Consider the following 22942-nt stretch of genomic DNA (forward strand, 5'->3'; position numbering starts at 1 on the left):
CAGGGGCAATGCCCACTGGTCAATATGGTTAGTTTTACAGGGGCAATGCCCACTGGTCAATATGGTTAGTTTTACAGGGGCAATGCCCACTGGTCAATATGGTTAGTTTTACAGGGGCAATGCCCACTGGTCAATATGGTTAGTTTTACAGGGGCAATGCCCACTGGTCAATATGGTTAGTTTTACAGGGACAATGCCCACTGGTCAATATGGTTAGTTTTACAGGGACAATGCCCACTGGTCAATATGGTTAGTTTTACAGGGACAATGCCCACTGGTCAATAATAATAATAATAATTCATTTATTTTATATAGCGCTTTTCCAGACCCAAAGACGCTTAACAGAGAACAAGAGACAAGCAACAGGGAACAAAACAGGCAACAGATACAAGTAACAGGCAACAGTTACAGGGAACAGGGCAGGTAGTATGGAGAAGCAGAGGGGAGGAAGATAACAGGAGGGAGGAAGAGGGGGGGGGATGGGTGATGGTTTGGAGCTATGGTTTGGAGGAGGTGGTCAGGGGTAGGGGAGGTTGTAGGCTTGGGAGAACAGGTAGGTTTTGAGTCGGGTTTTGAAAGTGGGGAGTGAGGGAGAGTCTCGGACGGTCTGGGGGAGGGAGTTCCAAAGTCGGGGTGCAGCGCGGGAGAAAGCACGGTCGCCGAAGGTTTTGAGTCTGGATGGGGGGATGGTGAGGGTGGCAGTAGAAGAGGATCGGAGTGTACGGGAGGGGCGATGGGGGATGAGGAGGTCAGTCAGGTAGGGGGGGGCTAGGCTGTGGAGGGCTTTGAAGGTGAGGAGGAGTAATTTGAAGTCAATGCGTTGCTTAACGGGGAGCCAGTGGAGAGAGTGGAGGACAGGGGTGATGTGATCGCGGGACCGGGTGTGAGTGAGCAGGCGAGCAGCTGAGTTTTGTACCATCTGGAGTCTATGGAGGGAACGGGAGGTGATGCCAGTGAGGAGGGAGTTGCAATAATCAAGGCGGGAGGAGATGAAGGCATGGATGAGGGATAGAGCAGCAGGGGGGGAGAGGCAGTGTCTGATTTTAGCGATGTTGCGGAGATGAAAGTATGAGGTTTTAACAACGGAGCTGACATGGGGATCGAAGGAGAGGGTGGGGTCCAGGATGAAACCAAGGTTGCGTGCCAGGGGGGAGGGAGTGATGATGGAGTCGTCAATGGTGAGGGTGATGGGTCCGGTTTTATTGAGGGTGGATTTGGTGCCAATGAGGAGGAGTTCAGTTTTGTCGCTGTTGAGTTGGAGGAAGTTGTGGGTTAGCCAGGTTTTTATTGCGGATATGCAGTTTTCGATGTGGGTGAGGGGTGGGTTCTGGAGGGATTTGGTGGTGATGTAGAGCTGAGTGTCGTCAGCGTAGCAGTGGAAGTCCAGGTTGAATTGACGGATGATGTGACCAAGGGGGAGTATGTAACAGAGGAAGAGCAGGGGGCCGAGGACTGAGCCCTGGGGGACCCCCTGCAAAACAGAGGAGAGGGTGGAGGAATGACCGGAGAGGGAGATGAATTGTTGTCTGTCGGTGAGGTATGAGGTGAGCCAGTCCAGTGCGGTGCCCTCAACACCCAGTTGGCGCAGCCTTTGGAGGAGGATGGAGTGGTTCACAGTATCAAAGGCTGCGCTCAGATCGAGTAGAATATGGTTAGTTTTACAGGGACAATGCCCACTGGTCAATATGGTTAGTTTTACAGGGGCAATGCCCACTGGTCAATATGGTTAGTTTTACAGGGGCAATGCCCACTGGTCAATATGGTTAGTTTTACAGGGGCAATGCCCACTGGTCAATATGGTTAGTTTTACAGGGGCAATGCCCACTGGTCAATATTTCTGTAAATGTACCAGTTATGAGCTAGGCAGGTAAAACATTGTTTCGTTCTGTGGATCAGTCTGGGGTCCAGTCCGCCCACAGCGATTTCCAGAAATTACAAAGTGCACGGGCCAATCAGGGATCTGCCTCATAGTTGACAACGTAACCAGCCAATGAGGGACACCACTGGCAAAACAGTATGGTGGCTCCCAAAGCAACGAGTAAAAACAGGCATAAGTGTAGTTATAGAGAGGCAAAGTGACCGCCTACTTCCTGCTTCAGCACTGTACCAGAGATTTTTATCCACCATTTATTTTCCCATGGACATTTCGTAAAATGCTTGTAAAAATAGCTTTACTTGTTCAAAACAAACGGTTCAGATATATTTAGAAAGGGGAGAGACCACATAACATTTAACTCGGACCAAAACGTAAAAGAATTGCAGATTTAAAGATAAAAATAAATAAAAACATTTAAGTTTTGGTCTGAGTGAAATGTTCTATGGTCTCTCCCGATTCTGAATATAGCTGAGCAGTTTGGTTTGACGAAGTAAAACTATTTTTACAAGCATTTTACGAAATGTCTATGGGAAAATAAATGGCGGATAAAAATCTCTGGTACAGTGCTGAAGCAGGAAGTAGGCGGTCACTTTTCCTCTCTATTGCAGAAGTGGATTTGGGATTGGATTTGGCAACGCTGATTGGCTGAAGGAGTTGTCTGTCAAGGCAAGTACTCCCGCCCACTGAAATCACTGTGGGCAGGCTGGAGGACAGACTGATCTGCAGAACGAAACAGAATGTGAGATCATGTTATCAGTATGGTTTTACCAAGCTAGTTATGAGCCATCTGGCTTTTTTATTGTAATCCCAAGGAATAATAACAGTAAAGTACTGGTTGCTTAATGCAAAAAGGGAAAATGTGAATAAATACTGCAAAAAAAACACATTATACTGTAAAAACCCCCAATATAAAGTCATATGTTGTCTATAGGGCAAAATAGTCTACGTTATTATATCAAATGTGTTAACCATTTATGCTGGCTAACTAGTCATTGTCAATACTTGGACTGAGAAAATAACATTATGAAACGCCATAGTAATTGGGATCCGATTGTTACAACATCTGCACAAGTATGAAATGTCCACGGAGAGATGATGTATTGTTCTGCGATGATTCATTTGTTCCGAAGCCGAGGACTCTTAATTCCCTAGGTTCCTCCTTGCTTCAAAAGAGTGAGGATCCTGAAGGAAAAAGAAACGCTGCCAACAGCCTAATCCAAATGTGATATGTTAACATATGCAAGCACTGATCATCTATAGGCTTGCATAGATAAGACAAAAGAAGAGAGAAATCCTCTGATTTGGCTGCGGCGACGGATAATTGAAATGAGTCAATAATGAGTCCATAATGGCGCTACACACCGTTGTGTTAGTCAAATCAGATTGTCAACATTTGGTTTTCCCTAGTAACTAATTACTATTATTACGTAATTCAATTACTTTTTGAACTGAGTACTAATTTTCAGTAACTTGCTCAACACTGGTTATTACTGCAGGTGTACTTGGGAGTGGCTCTGTGATGATGCACAACATGTAAATGCGATATATAATGTTATTAATTCAAGGTATACTGTGTATAGAATGTATTTGAGAAGATTTGGGCACGGCGTATGAGAAAGCGAGATGCAATGGGAAGCCTGTTTCCCAGAATCCACTGATTTGTCAATCATCCAGACTTGGAGGATTGAGCCCCGCCCCCGTCCATATATTACTGTGGCTCCACTCAACAGAACTGTAACTTATATTCCAATACACAGGACTATAAATCATTCTAATTTGATGGTCCCATGTGGTCGATTCTGCTGCATTGCTTCAGAACACACTGTGCCGGCTGCATTAAACTAAACATGCCCCCCACACACACACACACACACACACACACGCACATGCACACACACACGCACACGCACACACACGCACACACGTCCATGCACAATATCCAATAACCTAATCCATCCTAGCCTTTTAAGCAAGCCCTTCCCCCTGTTAAAAGCCACTGCATGCTGCTGTATGGAGCTGACTAATGAGCCAGTCAAGAGAAAACGCCCTCTACCTACAAGGTTAATAAGTTATTACTATATAATCAAGCACAGGCAACACTGAACACTATTCAGTTTATTACTATATAATCAAGCACAGGCAACACTGAACACTATTCAGTTTGTTACTATATAATCAAGCACAGGCAACACTGAACACTATTCAGTTTGTTACTATATAATCAAGCACAGGCAACACTGAACACTATTCAGTTTGTTATAGGGATGCACGATATATCGGCAATCATATCGGTATCAGCCGATGTTAGTCATTTTTTAACATATCGGTCATATCGGTATCGGTCAGATGTTGCAATGTTAATATCGGTTATCATTATCAGCCAAATTCTTCACATTGATATGAAATAATGCAGTAAATCTATGATTTATGGGCTTTTCCAAAGGCTTTGCAAATAAATAAATGCATAACTTTTTCAAATTCAGTGTTAACATGTGTTTTTCAGTATGTACAAAATGTGATGATCATAAAAATGTGGTTTTATACAGATCATATCGACATCGGTAAATATCGGTTATCGGCCATAACAGCAATGTTAATATCGGTTATCGGCATCGGCCAAAACTTTCATATCGGTGCATCCCTAGTTTGTTACTATATAATCAAGCACAGGCAACACTGAACACTATTCAGTTTATTACTATATAATCAAGCACAGGCAACACTGAACACTATTCAGTTTATTACTATATAATCAAGCACAGGCAACACTGAACACTATTCAGTGTATTACTATATAATCAAGCACAGGCAAAACTGAACACTATTCAGTTTATTACTATATAATCAAGCACAGGCAACACTGAACACTATTCAGTTTATTACTATATAATCAAGCACAGGCAACACTGAACACTATTCAGTTTATTACTATATAATCAAGCACAGGCAACACTGAACACTATTCAGTGTATTACTATATAATCAAGCACAGGCAAAACTGAACACTATTCAGTTTATTACTATATAATCAAGCACAGGCAACACTGAACACTATTCAGTTTATTACTATATAATCAAGCACAGGCAAAACTGAACACTATTCAGTTTATTACTATATAATCAAGCACAGGCAACACTGAACACTATTCAGTTTATTACTATATAATCAAGCACAGGCAACACTGAACACTATTCAGTTTATTACTATATAATCAAGCACAGGCAACACTGAACACTATTCAGTGTATTACTATATAATCAAGCACAGGCAAAACTGAACACTATTCAGTTTATTACTATATAATCAAGCACAGGCAACACTGAACACTATTCAGTGTATTACTATATAATCAAGCACAGGCAACACTGAACACTATTCAGTTTATTACTATATAATCAAGCACAGGCGATACTGAACACTATTCAGTTTGTTACTATATAATCAACCGCAGGCGATACTGAACACTATTCATTTGTTACTATATAATCAAGCACAGGCAACACTGAACACTATTCAGTGTATTTACTATATAATCAAGCAGAGGGAACACTGAACACTATTCAGTTTGTTACTATATAATCAAGCACAGGCAACACTGAACACTATTCAGTGTATTACTATATAATCAAGCTCAGGCAACACTGAACACTATTCAGTTTGTTACTATATAATCAAGCTCAGGCAACACTGAACACTATTCAGTGTATTTACTATATAATCAAGCAGAGGGAACACTGAACACTATTCAGTGTATTACTATATAATCAAGCTCAGGCAACACTGAACACTATTCAGTTTGTTACTATATAATCAACCACAGGCGATACTGAACACTATTCAGTTTGTTACTATATAATCAAGCACAGGCAGGCAATACTGAACACTATTCAGTGTATTACTATATAATCAAGCTCAGGCAGCACTGAACACTATTCAGTTTGTTACTATATAATCAACCACAGGCGATACTGAACACTATTCAGTTTGTTACTATATAATCAAGCACAGGCAACACTGAACACTATTCAGTGTATTACTATATAATCAAGCACAGGCAATAATGAACACTATTCAGTGTATTACTATATAATCAAGCTCAGGCAACACTGAACACTATTCAGTTTATTACTATATAATCAAGCACAGGCAACACTGAACACTATTCAGTGTGTTACTATATAATCAAGCACAGGCAACACTGAACACTATTCAGTAGGGCTGTGGCGATTCACTTATCTCCCGATTCGATACTATCACGATTCTTGGGTGCCGATTCGATTTATATTGCGATTCTTAAGTATTGCGATTCTACGATTATTGCGATTCGATATTACGATTTATTGCGATTTTTGTTTATTTTTTTCTTTTCTTTTTTCAGTTTGTTTGCTTTTTTACACTAGATTAGAACATGGGAAAAGTTGAATCATACACTAGAGACTGTATATTATATATCATGAGTAGGGCTGGGCGATATAGTTAAAAACAGGGGCGGACTGGGATCATAATTCAGGCCGGGCATTAGATACCAAGCAGGCCAGGCCGATATGGGCCAACGCGCGTGAAATTTGGGCCGTTTGAAGCCAGATTTGGGCCGTTTGAAGTCCAATTTTACAATGAGATGCACCCACTTTAACCCTGAAGTGTAATTATTACTTCAGACTAACTAATAAAGTAATAAAACCACTAGTAAACCAGTAGGCGGCGCCTGGCCTGCTGTTCAGTGAGTGGCCTGACTGCAAGCACCAAAAAAAAAAAAAAAAAAAAAAAAAAAAAAAAATTAAATTTGCGATTATCGATTCTGGAATAAAAGATCGATCCAAAAAATCGTGACATTAAAAATCGCGATACTTAGGTGAATCGATTTTTCCCCCCACCCCTACTATTCAGTGTATTACTATATAATCAAGCTCAGGCAACACTGAACACTATTCAGTGTATTACTATATAATCAAGCACAGGCAACACTGAACACTATTCAGTGTATTACTATATAATCAAGCTCAGGCAATACTGAACACTATTCAGTGTATTACTATATAATCAAGCTCAGGCAACACTGAACACTATTCAGTTTGTTACTATATAATCAACCACAGGCGATACTGAACACTATTCAGTTTGTTACTATATAATCAAGCACAGGCAACACTGAACACTATTCAGTTTGTTACTATATAATCAAGCACAGGCAATACTGAACACTATTCAGTGTATTACTATATAATCAAGCTCAGGCAATACTGAACACTATTCAGTTTGTTACTATATAATCAAGCTCAGGCAACACTGAACACTATTCAGTTTGTTACTATATAATCAACCACAGGCAATACTGAACAGTATTCAGTTTGTTACTATATAATCAACCACAGGCGATACTGAACACTATTCAGTTTGTTACTATATAATCAAGCACAGGCAACACTGAACACTATTCAGTTTGTTACTATATAATCAAGCACAGGCAATACTGAACACTATTCAGTGTATTACTATATAATCAAGCTCAGGCAATACTGAACACTATTCAGTTTGTTACTATATAATCAAGCTCAGGCAACACTGAACACTATTCAGTTTGTTACTATATAATCAACCACAGGCAATACTGAACACTATTCAGTTTGTTACTATATAATCAAGCTCAGGCAACACTGAACACTATTCAGTTTGTTACTATATAATCAACCACAGGCAATACTGAACAGTATTCAGTTTGTTACTATATAATCAAACACAGGCAACACTGTCACTATTCAGTTTAATTCCCTTTACCTACAAGGTTAATACGTTATTACTATATAATCAAGCACAGGCAATACTGAACACTATTCAGTTTATTTCCTCAGCTGGGTGAGCTGCATGGCCAAGCAGTAGAAAGATCTTTTGACAAGTGATTGTTTTTTTTTCTCTCTCTCTCTCTCAATTCCCCCTGGAGCAACGACTGGGATGGTCATTGCTCCACCCCCTCTGCCCATCTGGGGAGAGTTGTAGACTAGCACATGCTTCCTCCGATACATGTGCGGTCGCCAGTTGCTTCTTGTCACCTGCCAGCGAGGAGTTTCACCGGTGGGGCATAGCGAGTGGGAGGATCACGCTATTCTTCCAGTTCGCCTCCCCCCCCACAACACACAGACCGACCAGAGGAGGCGCTAGCACAGTGACCAGGACACATACCCTTAATCTGGCTTCCCACCCGCAGAGCAATCCAAAGTCAAACCTTTACGTTTGGTATGATTATGTTCCCAGGGAAGATGTGTCAAATGTGAGAATGACTGGCTTTACTGTTTGTAATGCTGATCTTAGCTGTAACTGACATCTTTTCAGTGAATAGCTCCATCCAATGCAATGAAGCCACAGGGCTGATTGCCAGGCTGTGGAAGAGGACTAATATGTTACAGCAGAGAGAAACAAACAGACTCCATCCAAGTGGCAGTAAACATGGTGCTCCTTCAAAAACAATTACATCGTGGCATCGCATGCACTCACATCACGGGCTCATGGGAGCATGCGTATGATAGCGTACTCTTATCATAGCTAATCAGCAGATCATGTGTGTGTGTGTTTTCTGTGATAATGCGTGGCTGATTTTCTCAACGGCCCCAGCTGCAACGGAGGTGGCGTTTGATGCCTTAATTAACACTCACAATCAAGGAAGTTGATTGCGGCATCAATGACGACTGTGTAATTAAATGTCAAAGTTGCAAATAAAATACATTTTGATTACATTTAAGTGGGAAACTGTAATGAACTGTCACTGTGAGATGTAAGCGTTGTAAGAGCATTAAGAATGCTAACATCCACAAAAAAAAAAAAAGGGGAAAAAAATCCTGGACGAAGTGGGGTGACCCCAAATAGTCGATGATTGGACGATTCGTGGGAAGGCGCCTGATTCTGATTCCACTGCCAAGCTCACAGTCAAATAGTCGCAAAATGGGGTTATGAAACAAGGATCATTTCAAATGGGGGTGCCTCATGTCTAATTTTATATAATAATGACTTGGTTTCTCACAAATAGATCATGATACATAGCATATTTGGGTATCAGCCTATTAATTACCAGCTCATGCCAATGGATTTTCTGATTACCAGTCTTATTAGTCTTATTAGGAATAGAAAAAAGAACTGTCGACTATTCGTATTGAACAGCCAAATCTGATTCGACTGACATAATTCTGAGTCGAAGACAGCCCTAGCAAGCAACCATAGTCATAACAAAGAAGTGCCTATATAGACAGCCAAAGGAAAAAAGAGCTCGTATTCAGAAACATTGTTATTTCTCTCCATGATGGGCAAAATGAGTGTTGCCCCTTAATGTGCTTGTGAATGGCGGAGAGTGGAGACTGGCGACAAAGCCACACTGCTGCTCCAAATCAAATCTCATGGCTCTACTTTCTGCGTGATTACACAATAACTCGGAGCTGACTGATTGTCTACCTCCGGCAAACGCTGCCAACATCGCTGAATAGAGAACGACTGGATCGGTGCTGCCCGCTCCCATTCATGGCGCCCGCCGCAGCAAAAGGGAAGAATGCTAATGGCGTTGAACGGCAACGGCCAAATTCTCTTAGCTGAATTGAGAGACGACGTTGCGCTGACTCCAAGTGTTTGAGAGCACATTCACTCTTTTGCCAGCATGACTCATGTCCACAATCATTTGCGTTGACGCTGAAATGGGAATAATAAAACATTTCTGGCTGATTGAATACATCATACTTATGATGCCGACAGACCAGACTCTTGACGGGTGCTCGACGTTTTATGCGGATTTGCATGAATCCTAAAGAGATTACGTCCCCGTCTTCCCGAAAGATGCGTTTCAAAGTGTCCTCTTGTCTTGTGGAAGTAAAAACTTGTTATGGGCTCCGAGACACTGGCTTTGACCTTCTTTTTGACTGACCACGGATGACCTCCATGTTAATGAAAACTTCTGCCAATATGAGCTTGGGAAGGCAGACATTTCCGCACATTATAGAACTCATAAATCAAACAATTGTCTACCTCCACCATCAGACAAGTGGAAAAGGAAGATAGTACAAATCCCCTGCTTTTTCCTCTCTTTTATCTCAGCTGCCTTTCCCCCCCCTCCCTTCCTCAGTCTCCCCGTGGTAAATTACTGTCCATTCTCCTTCATCTCCGGTCTCCCTCTTTCACGTTTCGGAAAGAGGACTTCTGAAGGCCGAACAGTTACGGATCTACCAATTGCACCTAATAGCTTATTGTCCCCCGGAGGAGAATGAAGAAATAATTCCCGCATGTTAAGTGAAGCAAAGGGGCCTCACGCTGTTAGACGACGCTCGGTGGACTCAGGTCCAATGCTCTTTTGGATGGAGATGAGAGATTTCATTAGAAATCAACAGGGGAGGACTTTAAAATAGCTTTATTTATGTCCACAGGGGTCCGGAAAACTCATCTTACCCATCACTTACTGATGCTCTGCTGGGAAAACAACCACAAAGGGGGAGGACTCCCTTATAGTAAAAGAGTGAATGCATTTGAAGGCAGGCAATACAATAAAAATGCCTATGAAATTCGATAGCATTGAACGGAGCAGTATGCCTCCAGGTAATAGTGGCTTATGGAGTACATAAAGCTAACGTAGCTTACCTCAGGACACAGGAATAGTGTCCCACATCTTATGGAGTACATAAAGCTAGCATAGCTTACCTCAGGACCAGGGTGGGAATTACTTGGAGGCCACGGAGACCATGGCCCCCGTTGCTCCTCCTTCTGGCTTGATGCCCTGAGATCCCTAAGGCCACCTTGGCAGTGCCCTGCTACCAGCCTGCAGTGGTCTCAGTTTAATGTACTGTAGCCTGCCCTATACAAAGGATGTGTAATTGGCTCATTTTAACACACATTTCAGAAAAATCACTCTTCACAATGTTAATAGAGCAATGGCCTTTGTACCCTGGCATGTGGCCTTGTGCCCTAAAGAAAATTGTCACGCCGAAGGCCAAATGGCCTTGCTCCTAAAACGATGAAAAATTCCACCCTGCTCAGGACGCAGGAATAGTGTCCCACATCTTATACTGGCTTATGGAGTACATAAAGCTAATGTAGCTTACCTCAAGACACAGGAATAGTGTCCCACATCTTATACTGGCTCATGGAGTACATAAAGCTAATGTAGCTTACCTCAGGATGCAGGAATAGTGTCCCACATCTTATACTGGCTCATGGAGTACATAAAGCTAACGTAGCTTACCTCAAGACACAGGAATAGTGTCCCACATCTTATACTGGCTTATGGAGTACATACTGTAAAGCTAATGTAGCTTACCTCAAGACACAGGAATAGTGTCCCACATCTTATACTGGCTCATGGAGTACATAAAGCTAACGCTTACCTCAGGATGTAGGAATAGTGTCCCACATCTTATACTGGCTTATGGAGTACATAAAGCTAACGCTTACCTCAGGATGTAGGAATAGAGTCCCACATCTTATACTGGATTATGTAGTACATAAAGCTAACGCTTACCTCAGGATGTAGGAATAGTGTCCCACATCTTATACTGGCTTATGTAGTACATAAAGCTAACGTAGCTTACCTCAGGACGCAGGAATAGTGTCCCACATCTTATTCTGGCTTATGGAGTAGACATAAAGCTAACGTAGCTTACCTCAGGATGTAGGAATAGTGTCCCACATATTATATTGGCTTAGGGAGTACATAAAGCTAACATAGCTTACCTCAGGACGCAGGAATAGTGTCCCACATCTTCCAACTCGGCTGGTCGAAACCATATGGCGTCCTCCTCCTTGCTCATCCGTGTGCCGTCGAAACTGATGGGCTCCTCAAAGTCCCCATGCCCCGTACTTTTGTACCACATAAGGCTAAGTCCCGCACTCTGCGCATGGGTGTAGTTGGCTCGGATATATCCATAGAATAAAGCACACTTGATCCGCACAGGTTCCCCCAAAAGCACCTTGTATTTCAGGTAGTCCACTGACCAATCCGTGCAGCCGTCCACTGAAAGAGAAGAAGGGAGAAGGGCACAATTAGGGGAGCGACGACCAAAGTGCTTATGGGGTTGCAGAAAGACAACGCCAATTTGCATCATCACAAAGCACGACAGAGAAGAAGCGCTGTAATCATGAAAACACTACAGTACGTAGCAGTGGGGACAAAGCCACTTTCAGAGCTGTACTCATGTAAACACTACAGTATGTGGCAGTGGGGACAAAGCCACTTTCAGAGCTGTACTCATGTAAACACTACAGTATGTGGCAGTGGGGACAAAGCCACTTTCAGAGCTGTACTCATGTAAACACTACAGTACGTGGCAGTGGGGACAAAGCCACTTTCAGAGCTGTACTCATGAAAACACTACAGTATGTGGCAGTGGGGACAAAGCCACTTTCAGAGCTGTACTCATGTAAACACTACAGTACGTAGCAGTGGGGACAAAGCCACTTTCAGAGCTGTACTCATGTAAACACTACAGTACGTAGCAGTGGGGACAAAGCCACTTTCAGAGCTGTACTCATGTAAACACTACAGTATGTGGCAGTGGGGACAAAGCCACTTTCAGAGCTGTACTCATGTAAACACTACAGTATGTGGCAGTGGGGACGAAGCTACTTTCAGAGCTGTACTCATGTAAACACTACAGTATGTGGCAGTGGGGACAAAGCTACTTTCAGAGCTGTACTCATGTAAACACTACAGTACGTAGCAGTGGGGACAAAGCCACTTTCAGAGCTGTACTCATGTAAACACTACAGTATGTGGCAGTGGGGACAAAGCCACTTTCAGAGCTGTACTCATGTAAACACTACAGTACGTAGCAGTGGGGACAAAGCCACTTTCAGAGCTGTAATCATGTAAACACTACAGTACGTAGCAGTGGGGACAAAGCCACTTTCAGAGCTGTACTCATGTAAACACTACAGTATGTGGCAGTGGGGACAAAGCTACTTTCAGAGCTGTAATCATGTAAACACTACAGTATGTGGCAGTGGGGACAAAGCTACTTTCAGAGCTGTACTCATGTAAACACTACAGTATGTGGCAGTGGGGACAAAGCTACTTTCAGAGCTGTACTCATGTAAACACTACAGTATGTGGCAGTGGGGACAAAGCTACTTTCAGAGCTGTAATCATGTAAACACTACAGTATGTGGCAGTGGGGACAAAGCTACTTTCAGAGCTGTACTCATGTAAACACTACAGTACGTGGCAGTGGGGACAAAGCCACTTTCAGAGCTGTACTCATGTAAACACTACAGTATGTGGCAGTGGGGACAAAGCCACTTTCAGAGCTGTACTCATGTAAACACTACAGTACGTAGCAGTGGGGACAAAGCCACTTTCAGAGCTGTACTCATGTAAACACTACAGTATGTGGCAGTGGGGACAAAGCCACTTTCAGAGCTGTACTCATGTAAACACTACAGTACGTGGCAGTGGGGACAAAGCCACTTTCAGAGCTGTACTCATGTAAACACTACAGTACGTGGCAGTGGGGACAAAGCCACTTTCAGAGCTGTACTCATGTAAACACTACAGTATGTGGCAGTGGGGACAAAGCCACTTTCAGAGCTGTACTCATGTAAACACTACAGTATGTGGCAGTGGGGACAAAGCCACTTTCAGAGCTGTACTCATGTAAACACTACAGTATGTGGCAGTGGGGACAAAGCCACTTTCAGAGCTGTAATCATGTAAACACTACAGTACGTGGCAGTGGGGACAAAGCCACTTTCAGAGCTGTACTCATGTAAACACTACAGTATGTGGCAGTGGGGACAAAGCCACTTTCAGAGCTGTACTCATGTAAACACTACAGTATGTGGCAGTGGGGACAAAGCCACTTTCAGAGCTGTACTCATGTAAACACTACAGTATGTGGCAGTGGGGACAAAGCCACTTTCAGAGCTGTAATCATGTAAACACTACAGTACGTGGCAGTGGGGACAAAGCCACTTTCAGAGCTGTACTCATGTAAACACTACAGTATGTGGCAGTGGGGACAAAGCCACTTTCAGAGCTGTACTCATGTAAATACTACAGTACGTAGCAGTGGGGACAAAGCCACTTTCAGAGCTGTAATCATGTAAACACTACAGTACGTACAGTAGCAGTGGGGACAAAGCCACTTTCAGAGCTGTACTCATGTAAACACTACAGTATGTGGCAGTGGGGACAAAGCTACTTTCAGAGCTGTACTCATGTAAACACTACAGTACGTGGCAGTGGGGACAAAGCTACTTTCAGAGCTGTACTCATGTAAACACTACAGTACGTGGCAGTGGGGACAAAGCCACTTTCAGAGCTGTACTCATGTAAACACTACAGTATGTGGCAGTGGGGACAAAGCCACTTTCAGAGCTGTACTCATGTAAACACTACAGTACGTGGCAGTGGGGACAAAGCCACTTTCAGAGCTGTACTCATGTAAACACTACAGTACGTGGCAGTGGGGACAAAGCCACTTTCAGAGCTGTACTCATGTAAACACTACAGTATGTGGCAGTGGGGACAAAGCCACTTTCAGAGCTGTACTCATGTAAACACTACAGTACGTGGCAGTGGGGACAAAGCCACTTTCAGAGCTGTACTCATGTAAACACTACAGTATGTGGCAGTGGGGACAAAGCCACTTTCAGAGCTGTACTCATGTAAACACTACAGTATGTGGCAGTGGGGACAAAGCCACTTTCAGAGCTGTACTCATGTAAACACTACAGTATGTAGCAGTGGGGACAAAGCCACTTTCAGAGCTGTACTCATGTAAACACTACAGCAGCGATCCCCAAAGTCCGGACTCCGGTCCGCATCCGGACCCAGACGCCGTCCTATCCGGACCGAGCCCTATAACCTACAAATCATTGTATTGAGAATTGTTACATTTCACCGAGCTTTTCTTTTTTAACCGGCACATGCTTTTCTACCCTTTACGGTACTGGTTTAATCTGCCAGGAAGCTCACAGACCAATGCATGCGCTGTAAATCATCACACGTGATGCTACTCAGCCAATCAAATATCCGATTCGATTGTGCCTGTTCCAGTCGGTTCCAGTGCGAGAGAGTGTCTGACACACTGACGGAGTAGAGGCGCAAGACTCTGAGAAACGTGAGAGATAGAAGTAATTTCACATGACGTGCTCAAAAGAAACGAGTACACCGCAAAAACAAAGATTTTGTTTTAATCCGGAGCAGGCAGACTCTTACATGTTCATTCATTGTTCTCACGGGCAGCTCAAAACCAGGCAGTATGTCTCATGTGAAGTGCGATGCGATCCTAACCTGTCTATGAAAGCGCCACACGAGCAAACACACTCAAATCCAGACTGAGGGCACACTCACACATTCACTGCCCAACGCATGTGACGTTTGCATTGCGAACGATCGACAGACAGACAGACAGACAGACAGACAGACAGACAGACAGACAGATAGATAGATAGATAGATAGATAGATAGATAAATAGACAGATAGGGAGCTCACTTCTCTCAAGAGAAAAGGTGGAGTTAAGGGAAGAAAAGAAGATTTTCTTTCTCAAATTAAAACACTTTTAAGATGCACATTTTCCCAAAGCACTCTGTTGTATGTTATTTTTAAATGCAGCCATTATTTTACTTGAAATGAGAAAAGAACATGTATTTATTATTAGTGTAGGCTAGTTATTTATAATTAATCCAGTTAAATATGAAAACTAAATAAACATTGTTGATGTTTATTTTGATTTAACAGTCAGTCGTTGACTACATACAGACATTGTACCATTAGGCTACTGCAATCATTGAAGTAGCCTAAGTTCAATGGCACTGAATCATAACGCAAGCTACGTTACAATGTTCCGGACCTTTGCTTGAGGACATTTTCTCTAACTGGACCTCTAGGAATTTTAATTGAGTGCCCCTGCACTACAGTATGTGGCAGTGGGGACAAAGCCACTTTCAGAGCTGTACTCATGTAAACACTACAGTACGTGGCAGTGGGGACAAAGCCACTTTCAGAGCTGTACTCATGTAAACACTACAGTACGTGGCAGTGGGGACAAAGCCACTTTCAGAGCTGTACTCATGTAAACACTACAGTACGTGGCAGTGGGGACAAAGCCACTTTCAGAGCTGTACTCATGTAAACACTACAGTACGTAGCAGTGGGGACAAAGCTACTTTCAGAGCTGTACTCATGTAAACACTACAGTATGTGGCAGTGGGGACAAAGCCACTTTCAGAGCTGTACTCATGTAAACACTACAGTATGTGGCAGTGGGGACAAAGCCACTTTCAGAGCTGTACTCATGTAAACACTACAGTATGTGGCAGTGGGGACAAAGCCACTTTCAGAGCTGTACTCATGAAAACACTACAGTATGTGGCAGTGGGGACAAAGCCACTTTCAGAGCTGTACTCATGTAAACACTACAGTACGTGGCAGTGGGGACAAAGCCACTTTCAGAGCTGTACTCATGTAAACACTACAGTATGTGGCAGTGGGGACAAAGCCACTTTCAGAGCTGTACTCATGTAAACACTACAGTATGTGGCAGTGGGGACAAAGCCACTTTCAGAGCTGTACTCATGTAAACACTACAGTACGTGGCAGTGGGGACAAAGCCACTTTCAGAGCTGTACTCATGTAAACACTACAGTATGTGGCAGTGGGGACAAAGCCACTTTCAGAGCTGTACTCATGTAAACACTACAGTACGTAGCAGTGGGGACAAAGCTACTTTCAGAGCTGTGATCATGTAAACACTACAGTACGTAGCAGTGGGGACAAAGCTACTTTCAGAGCTGTACTCATGTAAACACTACAGTATGTGGCAGTGGGGACAAAGCTACTTTCAGAGCTGTACTCATGTAAACACTACAGTACGTAGCAGTGGGGACAAAGCTACTTTCAGAGCTGTACTCATGTAAACACTACAGTACGTAGCAGTGGGGACAAAGCTACTTTCAGAGCTGTACTCATGTAAACACTACAGTACGTAGCAGTGGGGACAAAGCTACTTTCAGAGCTGTACTCATGTAAACACTACAGTATGTGGCAGTGGGGACAAAGCCACTTTCAGAGCTGTACTCATGTAAACACTACAGTACGTAGCAGTGGGGACAAAGCCACTTTCAGAGCTGTACTCATGTAAACACTACAGTACGTAGCAGTGGGGACAAAGCTACTTTCAGAGCTGTACTCATGTAAACACTACAGTATGTGGCAGTGGGGACAAAGCCACTTTCAGAGCTGTACTCATGTAAACACTACAGTATGTGGCAGTGGGGACAAAGCCACTTTCAGAGCTGTACTCATGTAAACACTACAGTATGTGGCAGTGGGGACAAAGCCACTTTCAGAGCTGTACTCATGTAAACACTACAGTACGTAGCAGTGGGGACAAAGCCACTTTCAGAGCTGTACTCATGTAAACACTACAGTACGTAGCAGTGGGGACAAAGCTACTTTCAGAGCTGTACTCATGTAAACACTACAGTACGTGGCAGTGGGGACAAAGCCACTTTCAGAGCTGTACTCATGTAAACACTACAGTATGTGGCAGTGGGGACAACGCCACTTTCAGAGCTGTACTCATGTAAACACTACAGTATGTGGCAGTGGGGACAAAGCCACTTTCAGAGCTGTACTCATGTAAACACTACAGTATGTGGCAGTGGGGACAAAGCCACTTTCAGAGCTGTACTCATGTAAACACTACAGTATGTGGCAGTGGGGACAAAGCCACTTTCAGAGCTGGCATCTCACCGTCTCTTCATGTGCATTGCCAGCAATCCTTGTACCATAATCCATCAAAGCGCCACTTTCCTACTACATGAGGCATTCACAATGTCTCCCCTTCTTGTCTCAGCAGCACAAGGACCACAGTAAATGAAGGCTATTAGCACAGATTCACGCCTCCAACATATTATTGTCCCTGCGAAGGCAGATGTGAAAGAGATGTCAACGGAGGGCAAGTTTATGAATCGGGTGCAGTTACGTTACGTTATGTAACGCGAGTAAAGCTCACACAAATCACTTGAAGTGTCTTTGTAACGTGCGATAATGCTGAATATATGCAAAATACGCTTCGCGAATTTGCCGCCGCGCTTATTTGAGAGCGAGCGTTGATGATATTATTCACAATTTAGTCTGAAAAGTGTGTCCTCCATAAGACGCCTGTTAGCAATTGATGGGTACTGAGAAATAAGGCAAATGGGCACACTGTAGAAAGCCTTCCATTACCACCATATCTGCTGGAATGTTAAGCTGAACACTCAACACATTCACGTCTCCTTTCAATCAATGCTCCCTTCCCTCCCCACGTGCAGCCAGACTGTACATTAGTATATATTTATAGTTGACTCGTGTGTCACCGTCTCATACATAAATTGATTCTATTGCCGATAGCCGTATCCTCCTGTTACCAAAGCCCCCATTAATATCCATCTGAATGGAAGTGATGGCGCCCATCTGAACCTCCAAATCCATCTGAAGCGCAGTGAGAAAATTAGAAGCCACGCCTGCATTCATTTTCTAAGGCTATCAGGCGTTCCTCGGCTCTCCGCTGCTGTTGTCAGTCATGTCAATGGACCTCTATTGCTCTGCTGTACGTGTGAAGGAGGCTGGGCAATAGACCACATCACTGTGACATCAGGTTAACAACAAAGGCGGGTCCCTTCCGGGTAGACACCTGCCCTTTTTATTTCAATTGTGGAGAGCTATCACAAACTTGTGTATTGTTTATTTCTGTGTGTGGGTTTCAGCCGTAACTGTAACGTTAAAGATATATACGCCAGTTCAACACGGTGCTTCGACCTCTCTGACGTTTGGCTGTGCTTATTTTATACTGTCAACAAAATGGACATAACAGACATATCTCACCACTGGTCGCACGAGCTGCTAGTTTGGGGTGAACTCAAGCTGTTAATTGTTTTTATTCTCTGGCCCAACAGGTAAATTAGGTCTCCAAAATAACGCTGGTGAAAGTGTTTTTAATTAATAAAGATTGGAAGGCATCAAACATGCGTTTTACGCGTAACCTTTTTCTCTTTCTCTGGGTTGTTACCCGCCCAGTTTGCTCCGCTCCATTTAACTGTATGTACGTAACGCCTGCGTTGTTGTCTAACCGGATGTGATTCAGTCTATAGGGCTCTTCCTGTTAAGATGGTAAATGGCCTGCATTTATATAGCGCTTTTATCCAAAGCGCTTTACAATCAGTAGGTACATTCACCCATTCATACACTGATGGTGGCAAGCTGCCCCACGCAGGGTGCTGGCACACCATCAGGAGCAATTTGGGGTTCAGTATCTTGCCCAACGACACTTCGACATGCAGACTCGAGGAGCCGGGAATCGAACCACCGACCTCTTTTATCCAAAGCGATCAGTGACGACCCGCTCTACCTCCTGAGCTACAGCCGCCCCTGTTAAGACCTGTAATAAAGGATCAACTGTCAGTCAAAACAAGCTACCAAGATTGAAAAATATCAGCATCATCCATGTGAGGAAAGCGAAGGGATGGTTTCCTTCTCAGACTTTATTTTCTATCTTTTGGATTTCAAACTGACCTTTAACCCTGACCAAATTCTCATGGACCGGGGGAATCTCAGAGATAAACGTTGATTGTTCTCGAGTTGCTGATTAATATTCTATACAGCCAATTAAGTAAGTCTTTGAATCAAACACAATTGTGGTTTTGCATCTATTTGTCGCATAACATTTGAGAGGGTATCCTATCCTCTCCACATTCAGAATAATGCTCAATACAATACACATAGTCGTATGGAATACCCTACACATGCCATCAAAGCTACTCAGCCTGCCCGAGAAGCTTCAGCTATGTTCATTACAGATACACTTTTATCAAAAACCCGCACGGCTCTTTTAAGAAACTGTCAAAGCAAGCGGCCATCTTTTATTTTGACAGGTTGAGACGAAATGGGCCCAAACAGAATGAAAAACAACTGTCTGCCTGCTTCTCCACTTCTCTCCCCCCCCCCCCCCTCCCCTCCCCTACTCTGCTTTCTGTCACTGACATCCTCTTTTCCCTCGCCTCACCCCGCCGCGCCGCATCGCTCTTCCCTTGCAAACAGCTGGCGAGCACAGCTGCCGCACACTCAACAGGCTCCGCTAATTGAGCCTCCATAAATGTTTTATTTACCAAAGAAACAACTCGGCCTGCAATCGGTGAGGTGGGGGTATGTGCAGGAGTCACAGGAGGGGTAAATCTGCAGGGCTGATTGGGGGGTGGGGGGGGGGGGGTTACGGGGGGAGGGGGATAGGCAATATGATGTAACGTGGAGATATTTTCCAGTGCAGCTACGATGATGGAGCTTAATGGCAGACATGGTTTCTTCAGCCTTCTCATCAGGGCTTTGCGGTCAGTCCCTCTCTCAGAATGGGTCAGTCCCTCTCTCAGAATGGGTCAGTCCCTCTCTCAGAATGGGTCAGTCCCTCTCTCAGAATGGGTCAGTCCCTCTCTCAGAATGGGTCAGTCCCTCTCTCAGAATGGGTCAGTCCCTCTCTCAGAATGGGTCAGTCCCTCTCTCAGAATGGGATTCTCTTCTAGACTGACTGTTTGCGCCGACGTTCGACTAATCATGTAGGGGGAGAGGTCCATCGGAGAAGAGGCACAGAGAGCAATTTCTCCACCAAAAGTAGCCTCGGTTGACCAGAATGCAATGCAGCCACAAGACATGTGGCGTTCTGACTGAGTGAGGGGGCACGAGCCGCGCGACCCTCCATTTTCCCCAACCAGAGAAACTTGCTCTGTTGCTGTTGCTCCCGCTATATCCACCTATACACAATGCACATACTGTATACGGCGTATATATGTACCGGTATATGGGTTATACTATAAGCCATGTTGCTGAATGCAACAAGCTCAGGGCCGTTTTCCGGGGGTTGGCAAGAATCTTTTTAACTGAAGTAAAGGGGGGATGAGGCAGGCTGAATAAAAGTGTGCACACAGATTGCAATGTATCATCACAAACCAACTCCTGGAATGAACTGAACATCACAGATTGATGATATACTGTATAATAATATTATATATATATATACTGTATATTATAGGGGTGGGAATCACCAGATGCCCACGATACGATACTGAAACGATACTTGAGTCACGATACGATAGTATTGCGATACTGCGATATTTTCGATATTGCGATATATCGATATTGCGATATATTGAATATTGCGATATTTCGATATATTGCGATTTCTTACTTTTTCAACTGCAAATTATGTCCCCAAAGGAAAACTTTGTCAACATCTGGTTTATATAAGAACAATTTTTCAGTCTGTACATCTGACTTCAACCATTTTATTGCAGCAACATTGTCAAGTAGACACACAGACCAACAACTTTCATAAAGTCATGTCATAGTTGCATGCACCTGACAAACTGAACTGTTTGTTACAGTCTACTTACAGTCCACCTTAACTGGATGTGTGTGTGGACTACTGTACTTATGTAGTTTTTGAACAATGCAACTTTACTTCACTTGCACAAAACATCTTGTGCAGCCCATTCAGTAACTAGGGAATTTGTAAATTACTGTTATGACAAAACTGTTACTGTTAAAACAAAATGAAAATATGCTACCGTTTGTTTACTGCTGGCCTTGGAACTAAAGTTTATAGTAGCCCGGTGGCCTGGCATGGCTTGCAAAAAAAAAAAAAATACTTGGCGTCCAAATATCGATACAATATCGTCCGGCAAAATATCGCGATACTGTGGTGTATCGATTTTTTCCCCCACCCCTAATATATATATATATATATATATATACATACACATGTAACATAATATGAGCATCCAAGGGTGAAATTCTCGCTTGGATGTGGCGCATCACATGTTCCATTAGCCGTGTCATTCCACTGTGAGGCAGCTTTGACAGAATGCCCGAACAGGTCGTTTTACCTGCAGTTAAACCTGGCAGCCGACGACATAAATGTTTCAATAAAAAGTGGTTATAACATGTGAGCAACTGGGAAGACCAACCAGCAACACAGTAACACGGTTGACCTGGTTGTCTCTGCAGTTGCTGCAGTGCATCTTCAACCGACCTTAACTTGTACAACGAGTGAAGGGCAAGAAACATGAAGCGAATAGAAAGATGTAAACGCTGAAGGAGGCACTGTGTGCTTGGCAAGCCATCAAACGGCATCCTTTCAGTGAGATTAGGTCTAACTGTTGCCATGGCAACAAAGGGCCTACCCTCGCTTATCAAGAACTTGCTAATTAGTTTGTGGACGATAATAACTCCGAGGCTTGTTGGAAATGTTCAGGTAAGACAAGCGCAGTCGCGATGGTTTCACACATAAGCGTGTGTCCTCATTGAAACTCAGGAGTGTCATAAAAAAAGGGTAAAAAAGGTCACACAAGTGGGTGGAGCAAGGAGAAATATTAAAACGCCAGCCAGTGTATAAGGTAACCACAAGTTATCTTTCCGATACCTCTCCTAGACAGACAGACAGACAGACACACACACCCACACAGACACACACCCACACCCACACAGACACACACACACACCCACACACACACACACACACACACACACACACACCCACACAGACACACAGACACACACACACACACACACACACACACACACCCACACAGACACACACACACACACACACACACACACACAATGTCCTTGAAACATATGCTGTTCATTTGAGAGGGCGGAGTGCAGTGCCCCCGCCCATCAGTTTGGGGTTCAATGACTTGCTCAATGGCATTTTGATGGGCAGTGATAGGCAGTGCAGCATAACACCAGCTGTCCTCTCACAGTTACGCCCTACTGTCAGTGAATCAAACTAGCAACCTTTCAAACAGGCGGCCTCTCTAGGTCAAGAAGGGCGGCCAATTGTTCTCACAATACTGATAGCAATATTACTCTATGGGAATTGACACAATTGTATTGATATCAATGCCGTTACCGATTCATGATACATTTTTTCTGTGTGGGGGGAAAAAGTAGGCCTACACAGGTTTTCAACGTCAACGCAGCGGTTTTATTATCTCTCGAGTGTGAGCAAAGTGTAGACTGTCTGCAAATCAATTCCAATGCTCCTACTCTTAAAAGGATAGAACA

At 43.6% G+C, this 22942-nt stretch overlaps 1 protein-coding gene across 1 annotated transcript in view; it reads right to left on the reverse strand.

Moving 5' to 3' along the window:
- Nucleotides 1-22942, reverse strand: part of LOC310772941 (interleukin-1 receptor accessory protein-like 1) — a gene marked incomplete at both ends in the record, with an annotated part of 502589 nt that overhangs the window by 353328 nt on the left and 126319 nt on the right. The window contains one exon of the mRNA XM_083632894.1: nt 11574-11853. Within this exon, the coding sequence (XP_083489020.1) occupies nt 11574-11853 (280 nt within the window). The remainder of the gene's footprint in view (nt 1-11573; nt 11854-22942) is intronic.

This window comes from Poromitra crassiceps (genome assembly GCF_964638095.1).
Source record: "Poromitra crassiceps genome assembly, chromosome: 3".
NCBI classification, from domain to species: Eukaryota; Metazoa; Chordata; class Actinopteri; order Beryciformes; family Melamphaidae; genus Poromitra; species Poromitra crassiceps.